The 24,326-nt window shown below is 33.0% G+C and overlaps 2 protein-coding genes and 2 long non-coding RNA genes across 6 annotated transcripts in view; 3 read left to right on the top strand and 1 right to left on the bottom strand.

Moving 5' to 3' along the window:
* The window catches only part of LOC143041959 (uncharacterized), a 189,929-nt gene that overhangs the window by 133,931 nt on the left and 31,672 nt on the right, over positions 1-24,326 (bottom strand). The gene's annotated exons all lie outside the window — the stretch shown is intronic.
* On the top strand, positions 8,198-11,308 carry LOC143041957 (uncharacterized). The gene is made up of 3 exons (XM_076214135.1): positions 8,198-8,261; positions 9,665-9,906; positions 11,191-11,308. Exons 2-3 carry the CDS (start codon positions 9,686-9,688, stop codon positions 11,291-11,293), a joined length of 324 nt encoding a protein of 107 aa, XP_076070250.1. The 5' UTR covers positions 8,198-8,261; positions 9,665-9,685; the 3' UTR covers positions 11,294-11,308.
* LOC143041958 (uncharacterized) lies at positions 12,630-17,680 on the top strand. Its single transcript, XR_012967847.1, has 3 exons — positions 12,630-13,010; positions 14,858-14,989; positions 15,746-17,680. It is a non-coding gene; the product is annotated as an uncharacterized LOC143041958 (long non-coding RNA).
* The window catches only part of LOC143041953 (uncharacterized), a 129,945-nt gene continuing 127,921 nt past the window's right edge, over positions 22,303-24,326 (top strand). The window contains exon 1 of one of the 3 annotated variants that reach the window (XM_076214129.1): positions 22,303-22,334. The gene's annotated coding sequence lies outside the window, so the exon portion shown is untranslated. The remainder of the gene's footprint in view (positions 22,335-24,326) is intronic. The other 2 variants (XM_076214130.1, XM_076214132.1) reach the window with 2 other exon arrangements.

Raw genomic sequence — 24,326 nt, 5'->3', positions numbered from 1 at the left:
ATTTGTACTAAAATAATGAGATGTCGTACGATTGCCAACGCGACCATTTCTAATCATAGACTAGCGCGAGGATGATGAGTTAAAAATATAAATTACCATAGATCAGGAATGGGCAAAACAGATACCAGATAAAAAGATAGGAATGTTATCGGCATCACCAACATGTGAATCAATTCATTTTAGAAAAGATCTATGGTAAAAAATATTGAAAGTGTGAGCTCTCCAAAATGTGTAATGTTTCTGCAATCACATCAGTGCAAATATCTTGGGTGCCCTTTTTTCATAAAAAAAAATACCTATGGGCAAGACAATGTCATAATTTCTTATCCAGAGTATTAGTTATAGAAAATTGTACTGTCAAATATCATCTTCCCAAAACAGAAGTCGAAGTATGGACATGCCATGTGACGTCTGTTCCCTACGCTGACTTTTAGAACTTTATCACTAAAACAATACATGTCAATCTAATATATCCGCATCTGCACTAAGCCATACTAAATTTACACACCATGAGAACTGTGTTACTACATCTAGTGTGATGGTGGGGAGTACAAACAATCTGTACAGAGGTGAAAACAAAGTTTCAGAATTTGTGAGTTATATGGATCGAAAACATTAGTAATTTTAAAGATTATAATGACCCATAATTACCAATGACTAACGAAATCATGACACAGATTAAGTTGCGTGTTTGTAGTCACATCTGTGGTGAAGCTCTGAACGGTTATAAGGTTCGTGACCACGACCATCTAACTTCAAAATATGACACTCATCTATTCATGGAGTAAATTGTGTGGTCTTGTATTACTTTAAAGTTTGTTCTTTTTTACTTTCCCTGATTAGGAGGTTTTACGTCTTACAAAGTCTATCTTAATTGTGTTCGCAAATAATTCCGACTAAGCCAATGCTCGGAGCCGTATTAAACTTACAGTGAGATAAGCGTGTTTTGCTCGGTGTTGAAGGCCTAAATAAAAGCGCTTTACAAGATTTTTGTGTCTTTTTCACATGTTGTACATGAACTGGGTTTGTGTCATGGATTGATACCCCGTATATTTTGCTTTTCTATTATTACAAATTAATTTGTCTGTTTGTCTCTTTCATTTTAAGCCATAGCGATTTCAGTCTATTTTCGATTTATTAGTTTGACTGTTCCTCTGGTATCTTTCGCCCCTCTTTTAATGTGAAAATAATCGGGATCCACCAGTCAACACTGTGTGAAAATATAACAGACATAGAATACGACTAACCAAATAACTCAAACAAACAAACAAATAAATCTAACAAAGATGCCAACAAAATGATGTAGTATATTAGTACATTCGACATTGACCTCAATAAATAAGGTTTTTGTCGTTGATAGTACATACCGTATATAGTATACACTTATTTAACAGTAAAATTAATGAAGTTAATATAAATAAAAGGATACACAACACTGTAAAACCAAATTATATACGAATTTCACCTCAAGATTTCCTGCACCAGTCATACCAAAAGTTCAAAATTCAAAAGCCTGATTGCAGAATGCATAATGACTGAGGCAAGTCAAATGACATACGACCATAAAGAAACATTATAGCACGTGACACGTCGACAAAAACCAGGATCCTTCATTATTTATTTTTAGTCACCGATTTGTAAGTAGACTTTTTTGAGTTGCGAGTTTGAGTAGCAACTGCAAGCTCTAGAATGTCGTATTAGTTGAGAAACGTTTGTTCCATACACAAGTGAAGTTGGTAAATTGCTGCAAAAGAGGGACGAAAGACAGCAGAGGGGCAGTCAAACTCATAAATCGAAAATAAAATGACAACGCCATGGCTAAAAATGAAAAAGACAAACAGAAAAACACTAGTACACATGACACAACATAGAAAACTAAAGAATAAGCAACACGAACCCCACCAAAAACTAGGGGTGATCTCAGGTGCTCCCGAAGGGTAAGCAGATCCTGCTCCACATGTGGCTACCGTCGTGTTGCTCAGTTATTAACAAATCTGGTAAATAGTGAACTCGGTAAGTCACATTCATGAAAGGGAAGGGGATTGTAGGTACGATGTAAGGAACATATCCGATATCATTTGTGAAACGGTTATTCCACAACGGTCAACCAACTCGTGATGGCGTCCGTAAAATTTACGAAGGTATGGTTTCAACTTCACCATTTGGAACTCTTGGTTTAATAGCTTCCTTGTCAGCAGCCACCCTCTATCAAGAAAATCATGATAGGAAATGCAAGCAAAGGAATATCGTATCAATTGGGAGATATACACCCCATCTGCAGGTGCTGCTGGAATGTTGCTACTTAGAAATGGAAAGTTCACAATTGGAATTTGAAATTGAAATCATCTCTTTTGTCGTAAAGTTTTTTATTCAACCGACCCTCATTGTCAATTTCTAGATATAAGTCAAATTATGAGGCTGACTTAACCGTATCTGTTGTATCCTTCATCTCTAGTTCGATGGGATAGATGTGTTCAACATAGTCACCAAATTTTAAATTATTTAGTGAAAGAACATCATCTATATAGCGGAAAATAGAGTTAAAGAATATTGCTAATTTCTTATCTTTCTTCCTAAGAAGTTTCTGTGTAAAGTCAGCCTCTTAATAATAAAGAAACATGTCGGTAAGAAAATGTTCACAATTGATTCCCATTGGAATGCCGATAGTCTGTTGAAAAACATGTCGTCCGAACGTAACAAATATGTTCTCAATCAAGAAATCAAGCATCTTGATAATGTCAGTTTCAGAGATTTTTTTTTTGAATCAGAGTTATCCTTTACAAAGTAGAATTTATCTTTCTCTAAGACAAGATACAAAGTCGAGGAAAATTTTAAATTTCAAACTTGAAATCGACTTTTTTGTCATAGATTCTGGTATTGAGTTGACAAATGTCTAGAAATGGTGCGAAGATAGCTTTCTCTGTGGTTTTCAATCTCCAGTACGACGGGGTATATTGAAACCTAATCAGTAAAAGATTTAGCTGCGAAAACGGAAAGAACACATAAGCTTTATACATGTACCTATATTGGGAAATAAATCACCTAGCTTCATGTTGTTGCTGATACTATGTTGTAGAAATTTGATGCAGAAAATACATTTAGAATAGTCCGATCTTTTTTTGTCATGGGCAACATTTGCTTCGAACTCCTTGCATTTATTAACATTAGCATTAATGGCTACCCTAATACATTTCAATTAAAAGGTCACATAAAAGGACATTTTAAGCCATTAAAGTTCTAATATTTTTCGTTATTGCTGAAGCAACTTTTAAGTTTAGAGAATTTTCTAAATAGTAAGATATAATAAAAAGAATATAAGTTTGTTTCCTACCTCAAAACCCCAAAAAACCCTACACATATTTGTTTTTAGCTGAAGTAAATTTAAAAAAAATACTCCTGATTTTTCTACCTTTTAATTTACACACTTGTAAGTGCATGGTATCGACTGTGTTTATACTTTATCAATAATGATCAGTATGAACATGTATTAACAATTTAACATTATCTGCCGTTGGTCTATACTAAGTCTTAGTTGTCGTCTAATTGACAAATGTACAAAATCTCCCTATTGTTTAACAACAAAATCTCCCTATTGTTTAACAGCAAAATCTCCCTATTGTTTAACAGCTTATACTTAATACCTTGAAATTGAATATTATAGCATTTGGAAATCTAAAAAAAGTGAACGTACATTGAAATACATTTATACCTTTAACCAAATAATGTATTTTGAAACGAAACTGTCATAATAGAGTGAAAATGTTTAGCACTAAAACACTATCACTGAGAAAAATATTTTAAAGCTCTTTAAATATTGTTAAAATTATCCCTTCAACTTAAAATCTCTGATACATGTTATCGACATCATATACATGACGTTTTTTATATTTCAAAATTCTATAATTTCGTAGATTTCTCTCATATTGTGTAAAATACACCTTTCTTTTACCTGTCATCCATTTTCTCGCAATAAATAAAAAATAACAGTCAAACAAATCTAATCCCTCCAATCTATATTATATTTACCATTAGTTATACGCTTATATTTGTACACGTGTATCTGGTATATCTATCACTGTGTGTGACTTAAGATAGTTCATAGTTGACATCCTGGTAAAGAAATAATATGAATCACATCAACACTGCCCGTAAATTGTAAATCGGCAGAACTGTTGATTGGCATGCTAGTGATTTTCGATATTTAACTACTAGTTATTTTCGAACAGTAGACGTGATACTCAACCATAATTAAGTAAAGAAAACTATGTACATGACGATTGATTCAAGTTGGTAGTTCTGTTTTCTTTTTAATGACGAGTTATCTTGTTCAGCAACGTATTGTCCGTTTGAATATTCGCCCTAAGACGATATTGTATGATTTTGTTTCATGATATTTTCTACGTATCTTTGAAATCATGTTCAGAGAAGGACAATTTGTCATATGCAATTTTGTTTATAAACAGACAATATTTTATACATGAATTGGATAAAATATTATCTTGTTAAAAGGGTTATTCAATGATGAATAGAGTGTACATTAAGACAATATTTCATAGATGGATTGTCACGATTGGGATCTAAATTGCTTAACCACTGATAATTGAAACCTTATTTATTTATTTTTTAACCTTTTATCAAAGCTCTTTTCTGAATATGACCCTTGATCAACTCCGACTAATCTTTGCAGCGAGAACTGGTCATACACGATACTAACTTTAATGGCACTGGAAGGAACTCTAATTGTAATCAATTGGCTTTTATTTATCAATCTCGAAGAAATAAACCATTTTCGGGTTCGTTGCAACTCTGTCAAAACTTTAGTTTGAGTGAACATCATTCGTTCATTTAGGCCTAGAGGCATATTTACTATATTTCTATGTTGAGCTATTGGTTGAAAAATTATGATTATATATTGCAAAAATTCTTTGTTATTTGGAAATTGTGATTAGGTACCTAATTACGGAATAATCCAGCACAATCACTATCACGAAGACGCTTAATGACGTTGTCAGTTTGTTTTAGATTTATGAGTTTGACTGTCCCTTTGGTATCTTTCGTCCCTCTTTTAATGAACTTTCTTAGTACAGGAATTAAGGTGATGACCTCTTTTTCATAATTAACGTCTTAAAGGCGAGATTAACTGAAATGGTTTTTTTCCCCGGTGAAATACACAACTCGAACGTGGTCTAATGACTGTCCATGTTTTGAGTGAATATCTTTTTTTAATTATTGTAGAATTTCCATTCAAAATACAATTATTAACACTCTTATAAATCCAATAAAGGATTTCTTTTTTGAATGGTATACAAGGGTGATTTATCATTACCGAACTGAACAAAGAAATAACACGACGGGTGCCGTATACGGTGCAGGAAATGCTTACCCATCCGGAGCACCTGATTTCACTCCCGTTTTTTAGTGGAGTTCGTGTTGTTTCTTAATTATTATTTACAACTGTTTATGTAAATGTCCTTTGGTTTTGTGAGTCTTTGTTTACTCCTTGGTTTTGATTGCTATTGTCTTATATTGGTTTATATCATCTTCTGTTAGTCTATTAGCAATCGCACCAATTCTTCCTTATGTTATACAAATTATAATTTCATTGGACATGAATATTTTATTCAAAAATCCGGAAGGAAAAGAATATGAATTGAAACACATGTATACCCGTTATACACGAGATTATTTTGGAATAAAACCATGATAAATGTACATCACTAGAACACTTCCTCCGAGAAAAATAATCTTGGAGAAATCATGTTTTTTTTCTTTTATATTCTGCGTTCCAATCCAAATCTTGTATATTCTAAACGATATCATCATCATGTACTAGATGGGTTTTTTTTAATTTATATTCCAAACTCAACATGTTCTAATGTCTTTCTTATACGCTGTAAACTAAGTTTTTCTTTTATCCGTCATTTTCTAACAATAAATGAGAATTACAGTTGAACGAACTAAATCTTTCAATATATGTAATATATAACATAAATTATATATCTATATTTGTACACGTATGTCTGGTATATCTATCACTTGACATAGTTTAAAGTTGACTTCCTGGTATATATATTTATAGGAAACACACATACACACTGTACGTAAAGTGTTAGTCGAAAGAACTGTTGATTGTCCGGCTAGAGAATTTTGGCATTGAATAGTTTAAGATATTTAACATTCAACTGCAAGCAAAAATTGTGTGCGTGGCGATTGTAATCAAGTTTCCCCCTGATATCTATTAAATGACAGGCTTTACAGAAATTCGGGTTGTTCTTTATAAATAACAATCTACAATGTTTACTGTATATGACTTTAATTCTGAACAAATATTGATGTTATCGTGCAACAAGTAATTTTACGAAATCGAACCATGCGTATAGATGCTATAATTTTACACAATTTAAAATCAGTCTTTATGTGGCATGTCGCTGTAATAAATGAAAGGCGGAATTCTAATAAAAAGGAACACAAAAAATACCGAACACAAGTAAATTCAAGACAGAAGGTCCCAGAACAAATGACAAAACCAAAAGCTCAAACAGACTAAAAAATGAAAATACAACTGCCATATTACTGACTTAGTACATGCGTATTTTCTTATGGTCGGGATTAAACAAGGTTTTACAGCTATCTAACATTCTCACTTGTATGAGAGTTGCGTAAAATCACATTATATTGACAACAATGTGTAGCAAAACATACATAACAGGAATGTGTCCCCAGTACACGGATGCCCCACTCGCACTATCATTTTCTATGTTAAGTGGACCGTGAAATTGGGGTCAGAACTCTAATTTGACATTAAAATTAGAAAGATCATATATAAAATCACATTATATTGACAACAATGTGTAGCAAAACATACATAACAAGAATGTGTCCCCAGTACACGGATGCCCCACTCGCACTATCATTTTCTATGTTAAGTGGACCGTGAAATTGGGGTCAGAACTCTAATTTGACATTAAAATTAGAAAGATCATATAATAAGGAACATATATACTAAGTTTCAAGTTGATTGGACTTCAACTTCATCAAAAACTACCTCGACCAAAAACTTTAACCTGAAGAGGGACGAACGAACGAACGGACGGACGGACGGACGAACGAACGAACAGAGCCACAGACCAGAAAACATAATGCCCCTCTACTATCGTAGGTGGGGCATAAAAATGTCACAAATTCGGATGCAGCAGTCAAATTTGTGTTATTTATTATATAAATCACTCAAAAACTATATTGCTTGCAGTTAGTGTTGAATATTGTGTTCTCTTCGTAATCTGTGTCCAATCATTTCAATTTCTTATAGAAAATCATTGACAGCGACTGGATGTTTATTTTTACATATGTGATTTCATAAATAGAAAAAAAATTATTTTTAGATGCTTCAAATTCGTCTCCTTAGACACCTGGCTAATAATTTGGTATGCAATATTAGTTGATTTTCTTGCAACTTGTCCGACAAGTTAGAAAAAATGATAATGTAGAGGCCTGCAATACGCGAGTCACTTCTTCATGGCATACACAGAAGGACAGAGAATTGACAAACCCCGAACTGTGTTTATTTCAATTTTGTAAGTTTGTACAAATCGTACACACCCCGTTAAGCACTTAAGATGTGTGTGTCTCACACTGGGTTTAAGTCATTACATGTATATTGTTTTCATAGTTTATCAGATGATGAAGCGCAGGAAGTTTAAATTGCATGTTGGAAAGGGGCAGACTTTTATACTTACATTAGGATGCATTTGGAGTGTCGAAAGGGTTGTTGTCAGTGTTTATTAGTTTGTAAAGATTGTAAAACTCTCTACTGGAGCATCAAAATATTAACATTCCTTTAAAAAAAAAAGACGTGGCTGCAAGTAAATACATCTCGCACACAGCTTAATAGACGCCAAATTTTCGCAACTGTTAGTCAAAAAATATATATTTTTATATAACCGAATCCCTAGTTACTAAAATTCTTTTTTTGAAGTAAAGGATGCTCGTTTACTTTTAGTAACATATCAAGTCTTTTATGCATGTTGATAAGTCTCATCGTAAACAAACATAAATAATGCAATGAATGTAGTACATTTACTGGCTCGTTACCATAAAAAAAAAATATCTCCAAAAATTGAAAATATCGGTTGTGAATACTTTTACCGATTGGACCTATTTACACCGTGTTAACAATTTACAACAATAGTTTTACTTCCTTGTCTGTTTGTTTTATATTAGAATTTCACCCGGATTGTTTATTTGCGTTTCTTTCAAATATGGTAAGTTTCGTTTTGATAAAGGGATTTGATTTTAATTAGGATAAGTAAAAACTACCCTATTTCAATTTATTCTCTTTTCTCTTTTCTTTATTCAACTTTTGTGTTCCAATGCTCTTTCCAAGTATGATGTTTTTTTTTCTAATCTATGGGTTCATTTTTCAGTTTGCATGTAACAATACTAATCTTAGCTATTTACATTCATACTTTTCCCCCGCCAAACTGGTCAGTATTTCTAATTTTCTTTTCAAAATGTGAGATTCACTTTCAAGATATAAATAGTAATTGATATGGTTTATTATGTTGATCATTGGATCCGTTTTGTTTTCAAAGAAATTTGGTAATTATATTTATAATGTGTCATGTGCTCTAGTATGACATTGCAAAGTTTTAATTCTGTCTTCAGTTAAATGAACAAACATATTGTCTAACATATCTTTTTTTAATGGAGTTCGCTAACTCGAATAATTCAAGCCCTTTCCGTGTCCGATTTTCTACCACACGAGGGCTTGAACTCCTTATGATCATTGGCCGCGTCGCCTGCTCTCTGTGAGAGAGAGCCAATCGGTGGCGATCAGGATAATGAGTCTGCACAACTGTCTTGTAATTGTCTTACCAAACACGTGTGTTCAATTAACACAAATCCGATAATAATTAATTAACATCAATTGACATCAGTTTACATCATTTAACATTAATTAACATCCGGAACTCCTCCTTCTTTAGCTGCCAACTTAAATAAAAATTTCCCATATTGCATAGCAGTGTGAATTTTCCGGTTGACGGTCATTATCGAGGAAGACGTTCAGGCGTTTATGAAGCCTTCGTAGATCAGCGGAATATAACGACTGAATTATTCGGGTTAGGAGTTCGCTTCTTAGTTTCAAAGTAATTAACTTTTCAAAACACTAGTTTATATTGATAAGGAATTAATAAAGGAATCCAAAGAGCAACACAAATATATAGGTCACCGTGCTTGTTTTCGATATATGAGTCATTGAAATTTTGGCGGGAAAATATTCTCTCTTGACTTTTCATTGCTTTATCATTGACAAGTTAAAGTTCTCAAAAACTGTTAAAAAGTAATTAAAATTTTATAAGACTTTTACAGATGGCTTATCATTATACATGTTCAAGAATTTCAAAAAGAAAAATGGGGGTCACCGGGCAAATTTCTTAAAGCATTCAAATGGATAAAACCAGAGGATTCCGAAAATCTGACAAAAAATCCAAAACATGACAAGCCAGTTTCCTTAAATCGACCTTATTCCAAGAACACATGTACAGTGTGCACTAATTTTAAGTAAATAGTCATTGAATACCTCCTGATTTCTTTTGGATAAGTTTCGATGTAATTTACTTTGTTATACATATACATGGATACTCATATTTTTTTCAAATCACAGTTATGAAACCAGATCCCCATAATGGATAATGTGGATAGTGTGGTAGAGTATGACAAAGCTTCTAGAAAAGGTTCTAAATCTGACGCATTAGAGGATATTTATGACTTAAAAGAGAAATTGGAAAAGAACGATCATTTTTTAACTGAAGTCAGTAACAAAAATGATATTCTTACCAAAGAGAACAAGAAGTTGAAGGAGGAAAAGGCAGTTTTAGTAAAGGAAAAAGATGAGGCTTTGTCGAGGTATATTATTTCATTTCAAAAGAAACCAGAGTCCAACATTTGTCCAATGCCAGAGTAGGTAAAAAGGAAACTAAGCAAAGGGAATATGATACATAAATCAACAAATCACTACTAGCCGTTTTTACATGTACATTTCCGTCCTGGTCAATATTTCGTAAGATAAACGAGTTTAAAACTCATCATATATACTTATCTTATAATTTTGTACGCGATTTGTGTATAAAAGACTAATCCATGACGCATAGATTATAGAAGTTAAAAGGCTAAATAAAGAACGATGTAGAAAAGTATTGATCATATGGTCTACTTGAAAATGAAAAGAAGATGTATAATTTTCTTGCATTCATTGTTGAGTTTTGTGTACTGTCTGTCTGTGTGTGTGTTTTGTTTTTGCCATGGCGTTGGAAATTCATTTTCGACTCGTAAGTTTGAATGGTGCTCCTGTATCCTTCTCTTATAATTCTATAATGCAGGCTATCGTTTCACAAAGAATCGTACGACTTACGTTTACGATCAAACTTACGTTTGTTTATGAAACGGTCAAAAACTTACGACGTACGATCTAAGATTGTCGTACGATTCTTTGTGAAACGATAGCCAGATCTGTTATTAGGGAGCTACCATTTGATTTTTATGGGGGGGGGGGGGGGGGGGGGGCTGGGATGAAATTTGAAAAAAATAGGCAGGACAGGAGTTTTGAGTAAAAAAAAGGCAGGATGTGACACTTGCAAAAAAAAAAAGTCAGGACGACAATTTAGGTAAGAAAAAGTCAGGATAAACTAAAAAAAAAAAAAAAAAATGCAGGACCGATTAAAGTGAAAAATAAAAAAGCAGGACAGAGATTACAGCTAAAAAAAAAAATGCAGGACAAAATTTTTCATCCTAGCCCACCCCCCCCCCCTCCCCCCCATGAAAATCAAATGGTAGCTCCCTTTAATAGCAGCCGACATGTATGTTTCCAATGTACTATGATTATACATAAAACGTAAATATATCATTTGACGATAATATACTTACCATGTTAAATGGCAGATGCAGTCTTTACATGTATGTACAAATATAATTATGTCATCAAGTGTGCAACTTAAAACACAATAAAGAAAGCAACGTCATAGTTTCCAGAAACAAACGATATTATCATGAAGATCGTTAATTATCCATTTATACAATACATTCTACTTTCAGAAGGAAACACTTTTCTGTTACATTTTCATTTCAGGTGCACCCTGTTCGACAGTAATTTCTATATATAAAATGAGCTAACCATGATAATGTTTGTTCTAGGCTAAGTAAAATGGCCGGTCAAAAGCTTACAGAAGGAAATCCAGCCATTACTGATCTCGGTAATCCTAACAGACCTGCAAAAATAGGAGCTAAATCCCTGTGATGTGTTTTAGTTGATTTTAGTCTCTGATGCACGATTTTTTTTATTATCAATTGTTTTTGGCTTTTAACTAGCTGTCAGTAACTGCGAGTACTGTCAAATCGTATTTTCGTTAATTCGACCTGTTGATACTGTTTATAATGCTTTTTTGTTACTTTATATTTATATGGATCTTGTCTATATCCAAGCTTTGATTATTTGGAATATCTTCTAATTTTCACTTCTTCTTACTACATTTGCATAAACTTCAAGATTTACCTGTATTATTAAAACCGTTTTTTTTTTTTCGAAAGTGGTTATTTTCGAAGGGTTAAATATTTCGCAGTGGTGTCTTGCCATGGCTTTGTTTAGACTTGTTTGTTTGCCTTTTGGCCTCGAATGTTTGTCTCTAATATTTTATTAACTGTGCATTTGCATTCAGATATCGCAGATCAAATTTATTTAAGAATTGAATGCTCTTTTTTGTAAATTTATTGGGGTGTAAAAGCGTTGACCGAAGTACATTTTGTATGAAGCGCGGAAGCGCTTCATACTAAAAATGTGCGCACGGTCAACGCTTTTACAACCCTATAAAGTTACAAAAAAAAAGCATTCAATACTTATAATTACATTTTTACCTAAAGGATCATGAAAACACGCCTTTTATCAAGTTTTTATTTCATTTACCTGTGCACTTTATTGTGGGACCTCGTGTCATCATGAATGAAAAGTTGCATTGTGTAATGCAATTGATCAAGGAATATCACGAGATAGCTAGTTAGCCAATCAGAATAACGTATTATAATGAAACATACATCTAATGTAATTATTCGTTCATAGTGTATAAATTTACGTTTTTTGATTGAGTTAAGCCTGCCAATTGATATTTTATCTTGTGTTTTTCTATGTTGTGATGTAATGCTATTGTTTCAGAAAAAGGTTTGGTACCATTAAAACGTTTAATCCCGCTGCAAATGTTTGCACCTGTCCTAAGTCAGGAATCTGATGTACAGCAGTTGTCGTTTGTTTATGTAATTTATACGTGTTTCTCGTTTCTCGTTTTTTATATAGATTGGACCGTTGGTTTTCCCGTTTGAATGGTTTTATACTAGTAATTTTGGGGCCCTTTATAGCTTGTTGTTCAATGTGAGCCAATGCTTCGTGTTGAAGGCCGTACATTGACCTATATTGGTGTACTTTTTTAAATTGTTATTTGGATGCAGAGTTGTCTCATTGGCACTCACACCACATCTTCGTATATCTATGTGGTTTCATTAACGATGGAAAACTATCTACAGAGTAAAAGCGACGTAGACATAGGCAAATATTATAGAGCACCGAACGGCCCGCAAAAATGTGTAAAAACCATACCGCATTAATTAAGTATATAAAATGAAAAGAACATTATCGATTTTTGTAGATTTTTGCATTGTCTAAACTGCAGGATATGATATGATACCGTAACTTCGTAGTTTGTCATGAACAGACAGAGAAGACATGACTTGTGCAATGCCAAAAATAAATCTTCAGATTTTATAAATTAATGTATCTATGATTTTTTTCTATTTCATTTGGATCGCAGTCAAGGAAAACTTTATTTTTGTTTTTCATTTTCTTTCAGTGGTGTTATAAGAAATGCACTGAAATATTCAATTCACAGAACACGTTAATGTATGAAAAAGTATGGGAACTTGTTAGTATACTTCATCTTCCTGGTGTGAAAGAAATAACATTGAAAAAGGTGAGTTTATGTCGTCATTAATTGAATACGATAAATGATGTGAGGTTAATTGATTAATTATGCATATTGTTATTGCTTTTGCAATTTAGAAATTTTCAATTCTCAAATGTCATTTGCAAAGCTGTAAATTTTAAAGTGTGTGTGGTCAATTTAAAAACAGTGTCAAATTAATCTAATCGTATGTTCCGTGTAATTATGTATGTGTAATGGACGTTTATTGACAACAGCAATAAATCATGTTTGTAAAATCAAAAAGCGGATGTCTCAAACCAATACCATATGTGAGAAAACACTCGACATATCATCATTGGAAAAAATAAGAGGCAAAGAAAGTTATGATGAACAATGTCACATGTGTTCTGTACATCCTATAATTGTGGAAGACAATATAATTTTTAGAAGATGTGGTATGATTACCAAAGAACAACTCTCCACGAGGGAGAGTAAATGTAGGTAACTATAGGTTACCGTACGGCTTTCAACAATGACAAAAGCTCATACCTCATAGACAGCTATTTAAGGCCTGTAAAGACAATTGTGAAACAAATAAATCGAAAAAAGCAATAGACTTATTGATGTACACAATAGTGACCTAAAAATAAATATGTTACACAGCTATCAATGAATCACAGGCCCCTAACCTGAGACATGCACATACAGAAGTTGCGTGGTTGGACAACTTTACAGGCATTAATCTTCTCTGAAGCGGGGCAGTAGTTAAATAGAACAACATAAGAAAAATCAGTTGAAAAAAAGGATAACTTATCAGATTGACACAAATATAAATACATCTAAAACAAAAAGAGACTAACTAAAGATCTGAGATTAATGGCAGACAATAACAGCAATAATTAAAACCAATAAAAACCAACATTCATGCATTTGAGACTAAAATATTATGTTTGTTGGTCTTTTTTTTAAGCCAGCCTATGTCAGTTTATTTTAGACTTTTAATGTCTCTTTAGTATTTTTCGCCTCTCTGTTATCTTATCTCATAGTCAAATGACAATATACCACATGAAATAATCATAAAAATGTTGCTGATGCCAAAGATGGTAATACTCTCTTCTTCGTGACAAACTATAAGGTAAAAGGATGAATAACACATGTAATGATATATGTGACACCAACTTGCACGATCAAGATTATTTGAACATTAACTACAAGTCTGTTACCTTGAGGTCAAACTTATCTTAAAAAAACAATAGAAAATTTGTGCTTTCAAAAGAGTTGAAAGTCTTGAAAGAAATAGGATTAAGATGTAGCAACTATGCAAACATTTTGTAAAAATCTTAATTTCAAGGGAAACATAACTTTCAGCACAAAAGGATTTTCCGTGCTGAAGCCATCACACGTCTTTTTTCGGGGTTCAAATAATTATAGCAAAACGCACGCACGTCATACCGCTAAAATGTTTATCCACGTGTGAAAAAATCTCAAGTTTAAAACGAGTTATCAAATATGTTAACGGTGACATTACGTAAATGCTTGTATTACCAACAATAGTTATTTTAGTGAATTGTGTTATTGCCACAGATAGTAATGTTAGGGATCAAACAATCTCAAACTAAGGTTTGAAAATGAGAAACGATATTCGTTCAAAATGCAATATCACCATTACGAAAAGAAAATATTCTGAAAGTAGTCAACTATAGTCTTTATAGTATAGGTAATTGTACAAAACTATATATTGAACATAATCCAATAAGGATCTTAAATTTGTTTCAGTGTAACTTGTTGATTTTTTACAGATAGCTTAAACAAGTTATGACACTTATTCAAATGGTTCTGTCGTTAGTATAATATCAATCGGTAATTATAAAAGAGAACTTTTTGTTCACACACAGAATCAACGAATCAATGCATATGACCAGAAAGGGAAAGAAAATGCAGTTTTGATTGAAGCAAGCGAGTCATTTCTTCAGACTGCAAAAGAACAACGACTATGTAGTTGTACGTTAGTTGATTCGGTTAAGAAGGTATGTCTTGAATTCTTATAACATATAAATAAGAAGATGTGGTATGATTGCCAATGAGACAACTGTCCACAAGATATCAAAATGACACAGACATTAACAACTATAGGTCACCTGATAGCCTTCAACAATGATCAAAGCCCATACCGCATAGTCAGTTATAAAAGGCCGATGTAAAAAAATTCAAACGAGAAAAGTAACGGCCATATTTGTATAAAAAATGAAAGAAAAACAAATATGTAACACAAAAACAAGCGAAAACCACTGAATTACAGGCTCCTGACTTAGGACAGGCATATACATAAATAATGTGGCGGGGCAAACAGCCTATTTTTGTTTTACAATATACCATTTAATAATCACATGAGCAACTCGACGGGTGCCAAATGTGGAGTAGGATCAACCAAAGGTTTTGGTGGGATCCATGTTGCGTAGTTAAGTTTTTTATGTCGTGTACATGCATATGTCTTGTGTACTACTACTTCTGTGTTTGTCTTTTCCTTTTTTAACCATTACGTTGCCACTTTATTTACAATGTATGAGTATAAATGTCCCTCTGGTATCTTTTACCCCTTCTTTAACAAAAACAAAAACAAGAAGTTTAAAATGCATTGCTAAATAGTTTAAGAAATTCATTGTGAACAAATGTGGTCTATTTGACATTTTTCGTCGATTCGCTCGCATGTTCTTTTTATTTATCTGTTTCACTGTTGTCTTTTTTGTGTAACTAATTTCTTAGTTTATTTGTTTGATCTTCAGAAATGTTCTGATGACTATGGCTCATTTAACAAAACAACATCGGGGACAGAAAAAGAGTTCGTACGAAAATGTTCAGAATTGTGCTGGTACATGGTTTGTTCAGACCCACCGATGGTTATTGAGTACGAAAATATCGAAAACAAGACCATGGATTCCAACAAATTCAACAAATATAACAGAACGGGAACTATTGTTGAATATGTTGTCTGGCCTGTTCTTCTTTTACATATTGATGGCCCAGTTTTAGCAAAAGGATCGGTTCAGACGAATATCGAATCCAAAAATGATAGAATAGTTGCTAGAAAGAAGTCTGTTGAAAGTGTCATTGCACCACCATTATCATGCAAATCAATATCCAGCGATGACCATGTGACTTTTCCAAGCCAAACCACCAACAATATTACAAAAAGTGAAAATATACAAGTTCAAACTATTCCATCTAAAAAGACTGTCACTAACCAGTTAGAAATATCCGATGTTGTTCTTGATTTAAAAGATAGTCCACAAAAGGACCAATCCATAAGGCAAAATAAAGGAAAACCAGATGATGACTCTAATATGCGTGAAGCTGGAACGTTAAAACAGCAAAATGGTTCAGATGATATCTTGGTAGTCATCGAGCACTCTAAAGAGAACTTTTCAAACGTCAAATCAACCGGGGACAGCTAACAAAACAAAACATTTCAGGTCCTAATGTTGTTAATGGAGTAGTTTTGAAAACTGCGAAGTTCGACCAAAGTTGTTCTGGAGATTTAAATACCCTGTACGAATCTGACAAAACATGTACAACTGCCGAAACTCGAAGAACAAATGTTTCATCAGAAACATCAAGAAATAAGAATATCAGTGCATCGACAGAAAAATTATCAACGGACAATTCGATATCGGACTTTGGAGAAATAACCAAATCAAAATGTGCAGAGTTCATGAAGTCAGAGGAGAATGTGATTAAATTGATTGACGATGATAAATACAACTCAAATTTCTTACTTCAAAGTCGACGGGGACGCTTGCTGAAGTCACAAAGCATGATTGAAGAGCATGATAAAGAAACCAATGAAAGAAATGTTCCAAATTGTGACGATAAAACGAACAGATTTAGTGTCATAAACCGTACGGTGTCGACATTTTTTTTGGGCGAGTCTATCTCAAGAAACAACGCAAAAATGTTCAACACAAAATACTACGGCAAACCTGAGAATCTAGTTGAAGGCATGCCAAGCCATACAGACACGCTTAAAAGATCATTCGATAAAGCGGCAGAAAGAAGCAAAATACCACCACAATTAACTAAGGGAAAAGAGCAAACAAAAACGTAAAATGTAGTATTTGATGCATTTCTGCTACCAATTCAGATATGTTATATGTTTTATTTTAAACAAATAACAATTTTCAAAATTATGCACTGGTTGGTCAGTATTTGTGGTATTGTTTTAAATCATAATGTAAATAAAACAACAATTTTATTTTGGAAGCAATTGCAGATGACGTTGAATTATTCATGTAATTACACCTTATGTAAGAATCTTGAGTTTTGATTTGTTGATAGCCAGTGTATTTTTCACCAATTTTCTGTTATCAAATGAATATCGTTCATTTTTTAACGCCGCCGGGGTATTTGCAAAAAGGATATGCCTTTTTTACCCTCTCTGCCGTGGTATTTGCCAAACAATACTCTATCCGACTGGACGTTTGTAACGTCATGATCATCAATGCGTTTTTGAACGTTAACATTCGGTGTAATTAAACAGGTAAAGCATGTTCTTGATGGGGTATTTGCGAAAAATACCGTTCTTGAGAATGAATTTCTCTCGACTGGCATTTTTACGCAAATACCCCTCCTTAACATGATATATCTGTTCAATATTGATCTTTTATTAAATTGTTTGGTTATGCAATGCAAAACTACCTTAATAAAGAGTTATGTGGATGTAAGCAATTATAGCTAACCTTATATGCCGTCAACAATAAGAAAAACCATATTATATAGTCGGCTAAACAAATCCAAACCAAACAGGACTTACAAAACCCTACGACAATGTCTTGTAAGTCATAAAATTGATGTTAACATAAAAGTGCTGACTACTGGGCTAGTGATACCCTCGATATTGAAACGTCCACCAGCAGTGTCTTCGACCCAATGGTGTTCATATTGAGCGAGGTACCAGCATATATAATTTAATACGCTAGATGCGCGTTTGGTCTTCGTATGACTCTATTTACCGGATTTGTAATAACATAAGCAACACGACGGGTGCCACATGTGGAGCAGGATATGCTTACCCTTCCTGGGCATCTGATATCACCCCCCCCAGATTTTGGTTGGGTTCGTGTTGCTTAGTGTTTAGTTTTCTATGTTATGTTTTCTGTACTATTATTTGTCTGTTTGTCTTTTTATTTTTAGCCATGTTGTTGTCAGTCTATTTTTAATCTATAAGTTTAACTGTCCCTGTGGTATCTTTTGTTTTCCTTTCCTACTGTTGTAAAAGTGAGAGGTTTAGCGCTATAAAACCAGGTTCAATCCACTATTTTCTTCATTTGAAAATGCCTGTACCAAGTCAGGAATATGACAGTTGTTGTTTATTCGTTTGATGTGTATTGTCATTCGATTTTGCCATTTGATTGGGGGCTTTCCGAATGAATTTGTCCTCGGATTTCAGTATTTTTGTGACTGTACTTTTTCCTAATTGACGTTCAGATAAAAAATAGTTAGAAAGCCAAATAGTTATACGTAACCAATCTAAGGACCAACCCAGAACACAAAGTTTTTATCAATTTTCTCATCTTACAAAAGTCAACTGATATTTAAAGACAAAAAAATAATATTGAATTGACTGCAGCTACATTGTAGATATACAAAACCTTTGACACATGAAATTGAAAAAAAATCCCTTTTTTATTTAGACTGCGATCTAAGAATTTGGTACGTAGGGTTTTAATCCCTTGAGACAGCTAACAGATTCATTATTCAGAAGGAAGACGACAATGATGCTTCATACGTTGTAAACAGAAGGCATGGTTGATGTTCTAAGTTTACCTCGGAAAATATGTCCATTGGTCTTGGTCTCATTGTCAGCAAGTTCGTAAAATTAATTTTTGTCTCGTGAGTTTCCCTCTTATGTTAAATAATAATATAACTTTATTTGGTGTCTGGCCTTGAGACGGTTGAGCTGACATTGTACTCAAGCATTTAATTTTGTCAACTTTATTGTGTGTATTAGAACTTAAAAGTAATGTTCCAAGCCCACCAAAATTACAGTTATCGTCTTGTTTTCTTTTTTTTCTGTAAGGTTTTTCTTGCAGGTATCAACTTACCTTGCACTGAATGTCATGATCTATAGTTCATTGTCAAGTAAACCTAGGTTTTTTTTTATCAGATATGCTTGTGAGTATGTGTAAATGAGGGGCGATGAATACTAGAGGAACAGTAAAACTAATAGATCGTAAATACACTGACTACGCCATGGCTAAAAAAGTGATTATACATATCTATCTGGTAAGCCATGGCTATAAAAGGGATTGTGCATGTCTGTCTGGTAATTTTTATCTGATCTTGATCTTCTAATTCAATGGTCATTTTTTTGTTATATGTTCTTTGCAGAGACTATAATTCGTATCAGTAAACTGTATTTGGTGTTTGAATTAATTGAAAGATGTCAATTTCTGTCTGGCAAGGTTCGTCTGAATTTGGCCCAATTTACATCGAGGATTAATGATGTTAGGTATACGTAAAACCTTAATCTTACAGACTTACAGCATAAATTCAATCACGATCAATATAGTAGGCATTACTCTAGTCCTAGTAAGTTGGCACACCAGACTTGGCTCTCAAATTACAAATCGTATCCGTGGTGCTCAAATTGAAAAACTATATATAATTAAAAAAAAAAAAACACTAAAAAATAATGTTGACTATCAGTTAAAGCTCATTTAAATCAAAAGTTGAAACAATGTACAAACCCTTGCTTTAATTTGTTCAGCTATGCCTCGCCGTAAAATAAAATCATGAAAAAAGCTTTATCGGAAAGAAATGTACTACACCTATCCAGTAAACATGAAACAATCGATTTGTAGTGTAAAATATCAATTAACTTTAATCCTGGTTATGCAATAACTAATTTGTTCGTAATACACAGGATACATTTGTTCTCGTGTATGTAATGGTGAAATCATATGATATTCACGTGAGTAGAATTTGGCTGTGCACATGAGGCAATATTGTACAAAAAGTGGATATCGTTATAATCAGTACTGTACAATAAAATAAATAAGTATGTTAACGAAATATTTGTCTTAAACCAGTGATAACATTTCATGCCATGAAACACATGAAGTTAATATCAAAAGGGAAAATGAGTCCACCAGCAATGCATATGACAAAGACCAAATGGTAAAAACTATTAAGATACATGTTTGGTATACGTCATATGCGTGTCTCAGTAAAACTCACTAATCGTGCTCAACAAAACCGTTTGAAGGTTATTTGAAAGGAACATACAATTAGATATAAAGTGCGACAAATAATGCTGTAGTAATATATATATACAAAGGGTAAGACACACGATGTAGAAAGTATTTCAAACAATGTTATTTATCAATTAACTGCAGACAATAATAGTGTTGTCGTTACTTTTATTCTTCTCTCAAGTGTCTATTATTATCAATGTATATACGTATGAAGGTATGAGTCAGACTCAACTACATCTGTAGTATCAAGAATTCCGATATCAATTGAACCAAAGTTACTTAAATAGTCACCAAGCGTTGAATAATTTTAAAATCATCTAAAACGCATGCATAATGTGAGGTTTAAAAGAGGGACGAAAGAAACCAGAGGGACAGGTTCATTCATGAAAGGGAATGTAGTTACGACGTAAGGAACATATCCGATATCATTTGTGAAACGGTAATTCCATAACGGTCAACCAACTCGTGATGGCGACCGTAAAATTTACGATGGGATGATTTCATCTTCACCATTTGGAACTCTTGGTTTTATAACTTCCTTGTGAGCAGCAATCCTCTATCAAGAAAATCATGATAGGAAATGCAAGCACGGGAATATCGTATCAATTGGGAGATTTTAAGGATTCATGATACTGACATATCTTTCGACTTATTTTTAGTACTAACCGCCTGAAGAGAAGATTGATTAGTTTCTGTTTAGTACCTATGACGCCCGACTTTTATTGTTAACTAAAGCAGTAGTTTACCAGAGTTCAAAACTCATTAATCAATTAAGATGACAACAAAGGTAACAAAGACATGCGGTATTGGGTTTGTTCATTGTTGAAGGCCGTACGGTGACCTTTAGTTGTTGGAGAGTTGTCTTATTAGCAATCGTACCACATATTCTTTTTATACATACAGAGGAAATCGTATGAACTCAAAAGTACAACAACGTAATTGTCTCCTTTCATGCATCCACAGACCGCGATACAAATCCATACTCAATCACATTTGTAACAGTCGTTAAAGATGCAGATTAGACGACTATTCTTTGATAAAAAAAAATGGCGGATTTCAAAAACATATTAATGATTAGTTGAAAATACAATTATGTACTTATATGAGCAACATGACGGTTGACACATGTTGAACAGGATCTTCTCACCCTTCTGGAATATCTGCAATCCCCCGAGTTTTTGTTTGGATTAGAGATACTAAGTCTTAATTGATTAAGTTGTACAAGTATACTATTGTTTGGCGTTTCATTTTTGCTATGGCGTTATCAGTTTATTTTCGACATATCAGTTGAATGTCCCTTCAGTTTCGCCTCTCTGTTATGACTGAAAATAAACGTTGATAACAAATATAAAACCTTGACAATTTATCCCCCTTTTCCCCTAGACATCAGGAAAAAAGGAGACAACACTTGAAATATTTCAAGCGTTCGATGAGCTTTTCTGGATTTGCCTCTATCAGGAACAATCAATGACTCATATTTGAAAGCCAATGATGTATAGGAACAGAAATATTTGAAGAGCTTTATTAACGAATAGGACCTAACAATTATAAGAAAATAAATTATTAAGACGAAGAATTATTTTATGTATAACATTCTAAAGATTTCTAACTTTTAGTTGCGATGATTGCACAATGGCAGATACACACCAACGCATACTGTTGCTGCAACACCAATAATACAGCTACAAAACCAATTACTTCCTTTGACATTCAATTATTCACATGTACAGGAAAGAGCTCGAGATGAAAACAAGCAAGGCTGATAATGACTTTATCCTCATCTCTTAAATATAGTTTACCATTCGTGTAGCTTTTTTTAATTTTATGTTCACTAATAAATCATGAAATACATAATATCCACTTTGTATTTTTGTCTATTGTTTTTGAAAAATCAAGCAGTTTTATATTTATTAAAAAACTGTGAAGCAATGTTTTTATGTACATTTTGCCTTGGACAAGTAGATACTTATTATACATATTTAAAATCCATGTCCCTATACTATTGTTTATACTGTTATCTGATATGTATACATGTCATAAGTGATTTAATCTTATATATATAAAGTTATTGAAGAGGTTTTACTTCCTCGTGGAAAACTGCCAATTGATTTTTTGATATTAGGTAAGTAAAAGATTGTTTATCTATGTACTACTTATTTCTTATTAAATATTTATTCAAAAAATTGCGAGTAAAACTTGCTAACAGTTTCTATATTCTTCAATAACGGTATATCACTTTCGCTTTTACATTAGCTAGATCAGATTCATCTCAAGTTGCTCTTAAAAGATAATTATTCAATTACTCTACTTGACTGAAGGTGCTTTGTTATATCCCATCTTTTTTAGAATTCACTACGTTTCGGTGTATCTTCAAATATATTGGCGACATAAACAGTGGTTAATTAACTATAGTCGTTCTTACATGGACAAAAAACATATGTCTTTTCTAAGAATTCCGAAATGAGTAACCATTACATTAACACAGTAAACGGATATTAATAGTTAAATTGTTGAGAACAATTACTCATGATTAATTGGGAGCAATACACCAGGCATGATGTATTATGATCAATTTTAAACGGTGTTTTTATTCATCTTGTTCTTAGTATTAGACTCCTTTAATTTTTCATTCACTATGCACTGGTTTTTTGTAGTCTTTGATACACGAGCAAATATTTATATATACAAATAGAAAAAAATCATTCTTAAATTCTGCACGAGAAACACTTAGATAAACTGATAATAGTCAAGAACAATTACTCGTGATTAGTTGGGAGACAAGCAAGGCAATTCGCCAGGCATTATATATTATGATTAGTATCTACAGCTTCTAATGGATTTTTTTTTATTAAATTCAAATGCTTTTCGTTTACCGACACATCCTAGAAAACAGTCAAATGGTCTTTTTGACACAAATTGCTGCAATAATTCACGTAAAACATATTACTGTTTAACAAATTATCTTATTCAGCCATCTAAGTTGTTCAAGGTCAAGACTTGCTGCAACAATTTGCTTCTTCTTGTTGACATGGAAAGAAGAACACATATATTTATTTTCTGTGACTGTATCTTACATTAATTTGTAGGATCCTTTACTGTAGACAACTTAGCTGATCTGTAAAAATAACATCTCCTTGCCTTATATATCATGTACTGTAGTACGACGCTAGATTAAAACTGACGTGAAAAGGTAACACCCGGCCACCGAAAGCTTAATTTTTATGAAGCCCAGGTGGTCGTGTGGTCTAGCGGAATGACTACATTGCAGACGATTTGGTGTCACGATATCTCAGTAGCATGGGTTCGAATCCCGGCGAGGGAAGAACAAACAATTTGCGAAAGCAAATTTACAGATCTAACATTGTTGGGTTGTTGTTTAAACGAGTTGTATATATATTTTCCAGACCATATGAGTATTTGGAACGTACGTGTACGGTCCGGACCGTATACGTATACTCGTACGGTCCGACCATACGCGTACGGTCGGACCGTATGAGTATACGCGTATGGTCCAGTACGAGCTAACCAGCTAACTATGTATGTAATTAGATCATATGGGTTAAATTTAAACAAATTAACATTAATCACAATCTTGATTTTTAGGTTTACTAATTAATATTATTACAATTACACGGATAAAATGAACATATGAACAATTGAAATTTAATATTTGTTTTAATTGTATATATCTTGATCCAAATTTTGGTACTCTCAACCAATGTTACACTTGCTACTACAAGTAACGTACTAATATTTTTTACATTTACATTGTTGCAGTTCTTGTATGTTCCTTAGCATTTGCATTTTTTGTAAAGCTGCTAAATATTCTAAAACAATTGTCCTCCCACATTATATTTACTTCCAATATTTTCCATTTTAGTGATCATAATTCAATTATTTTACTGAGTGATCGACATGCTAAATACAAGAGATTAACAGATTCAATTAGCGTGAATTTTTTAAATCAATAAAATATAAAAGTGTTTTGTTTTCAATTACAATTAAACTTTTTATATCAATTTGAGAATTAAGTTATCTTGATCTGTTATATGCATCTAATTAACTTTGCCAACTTCTTAATATTAGTCAGACCGTACGCGTACGGTCCGACCGT

This window comes from Mytilus galloprovincialis, chromosome 8 (assembly GCF_965363235.1).
Source record: "Mytilus galloprovincialis chromosome 8, xbMytGall1.hap1.1, whole genome shotgun sequence".
In the NCBI taxonomy this organism is placed as follows: Eukaryota; Metazoa; Mollusca; class Bivalvia; order Mytilida; family Mytilidae; genus Mytilus; species Mytilus galloprovincialis.
The sequence above is the reverse complement of the archived record's forward strand: the minus strand, read 5'-3'. Positions and strand labels throughout refer to the sequence as shown.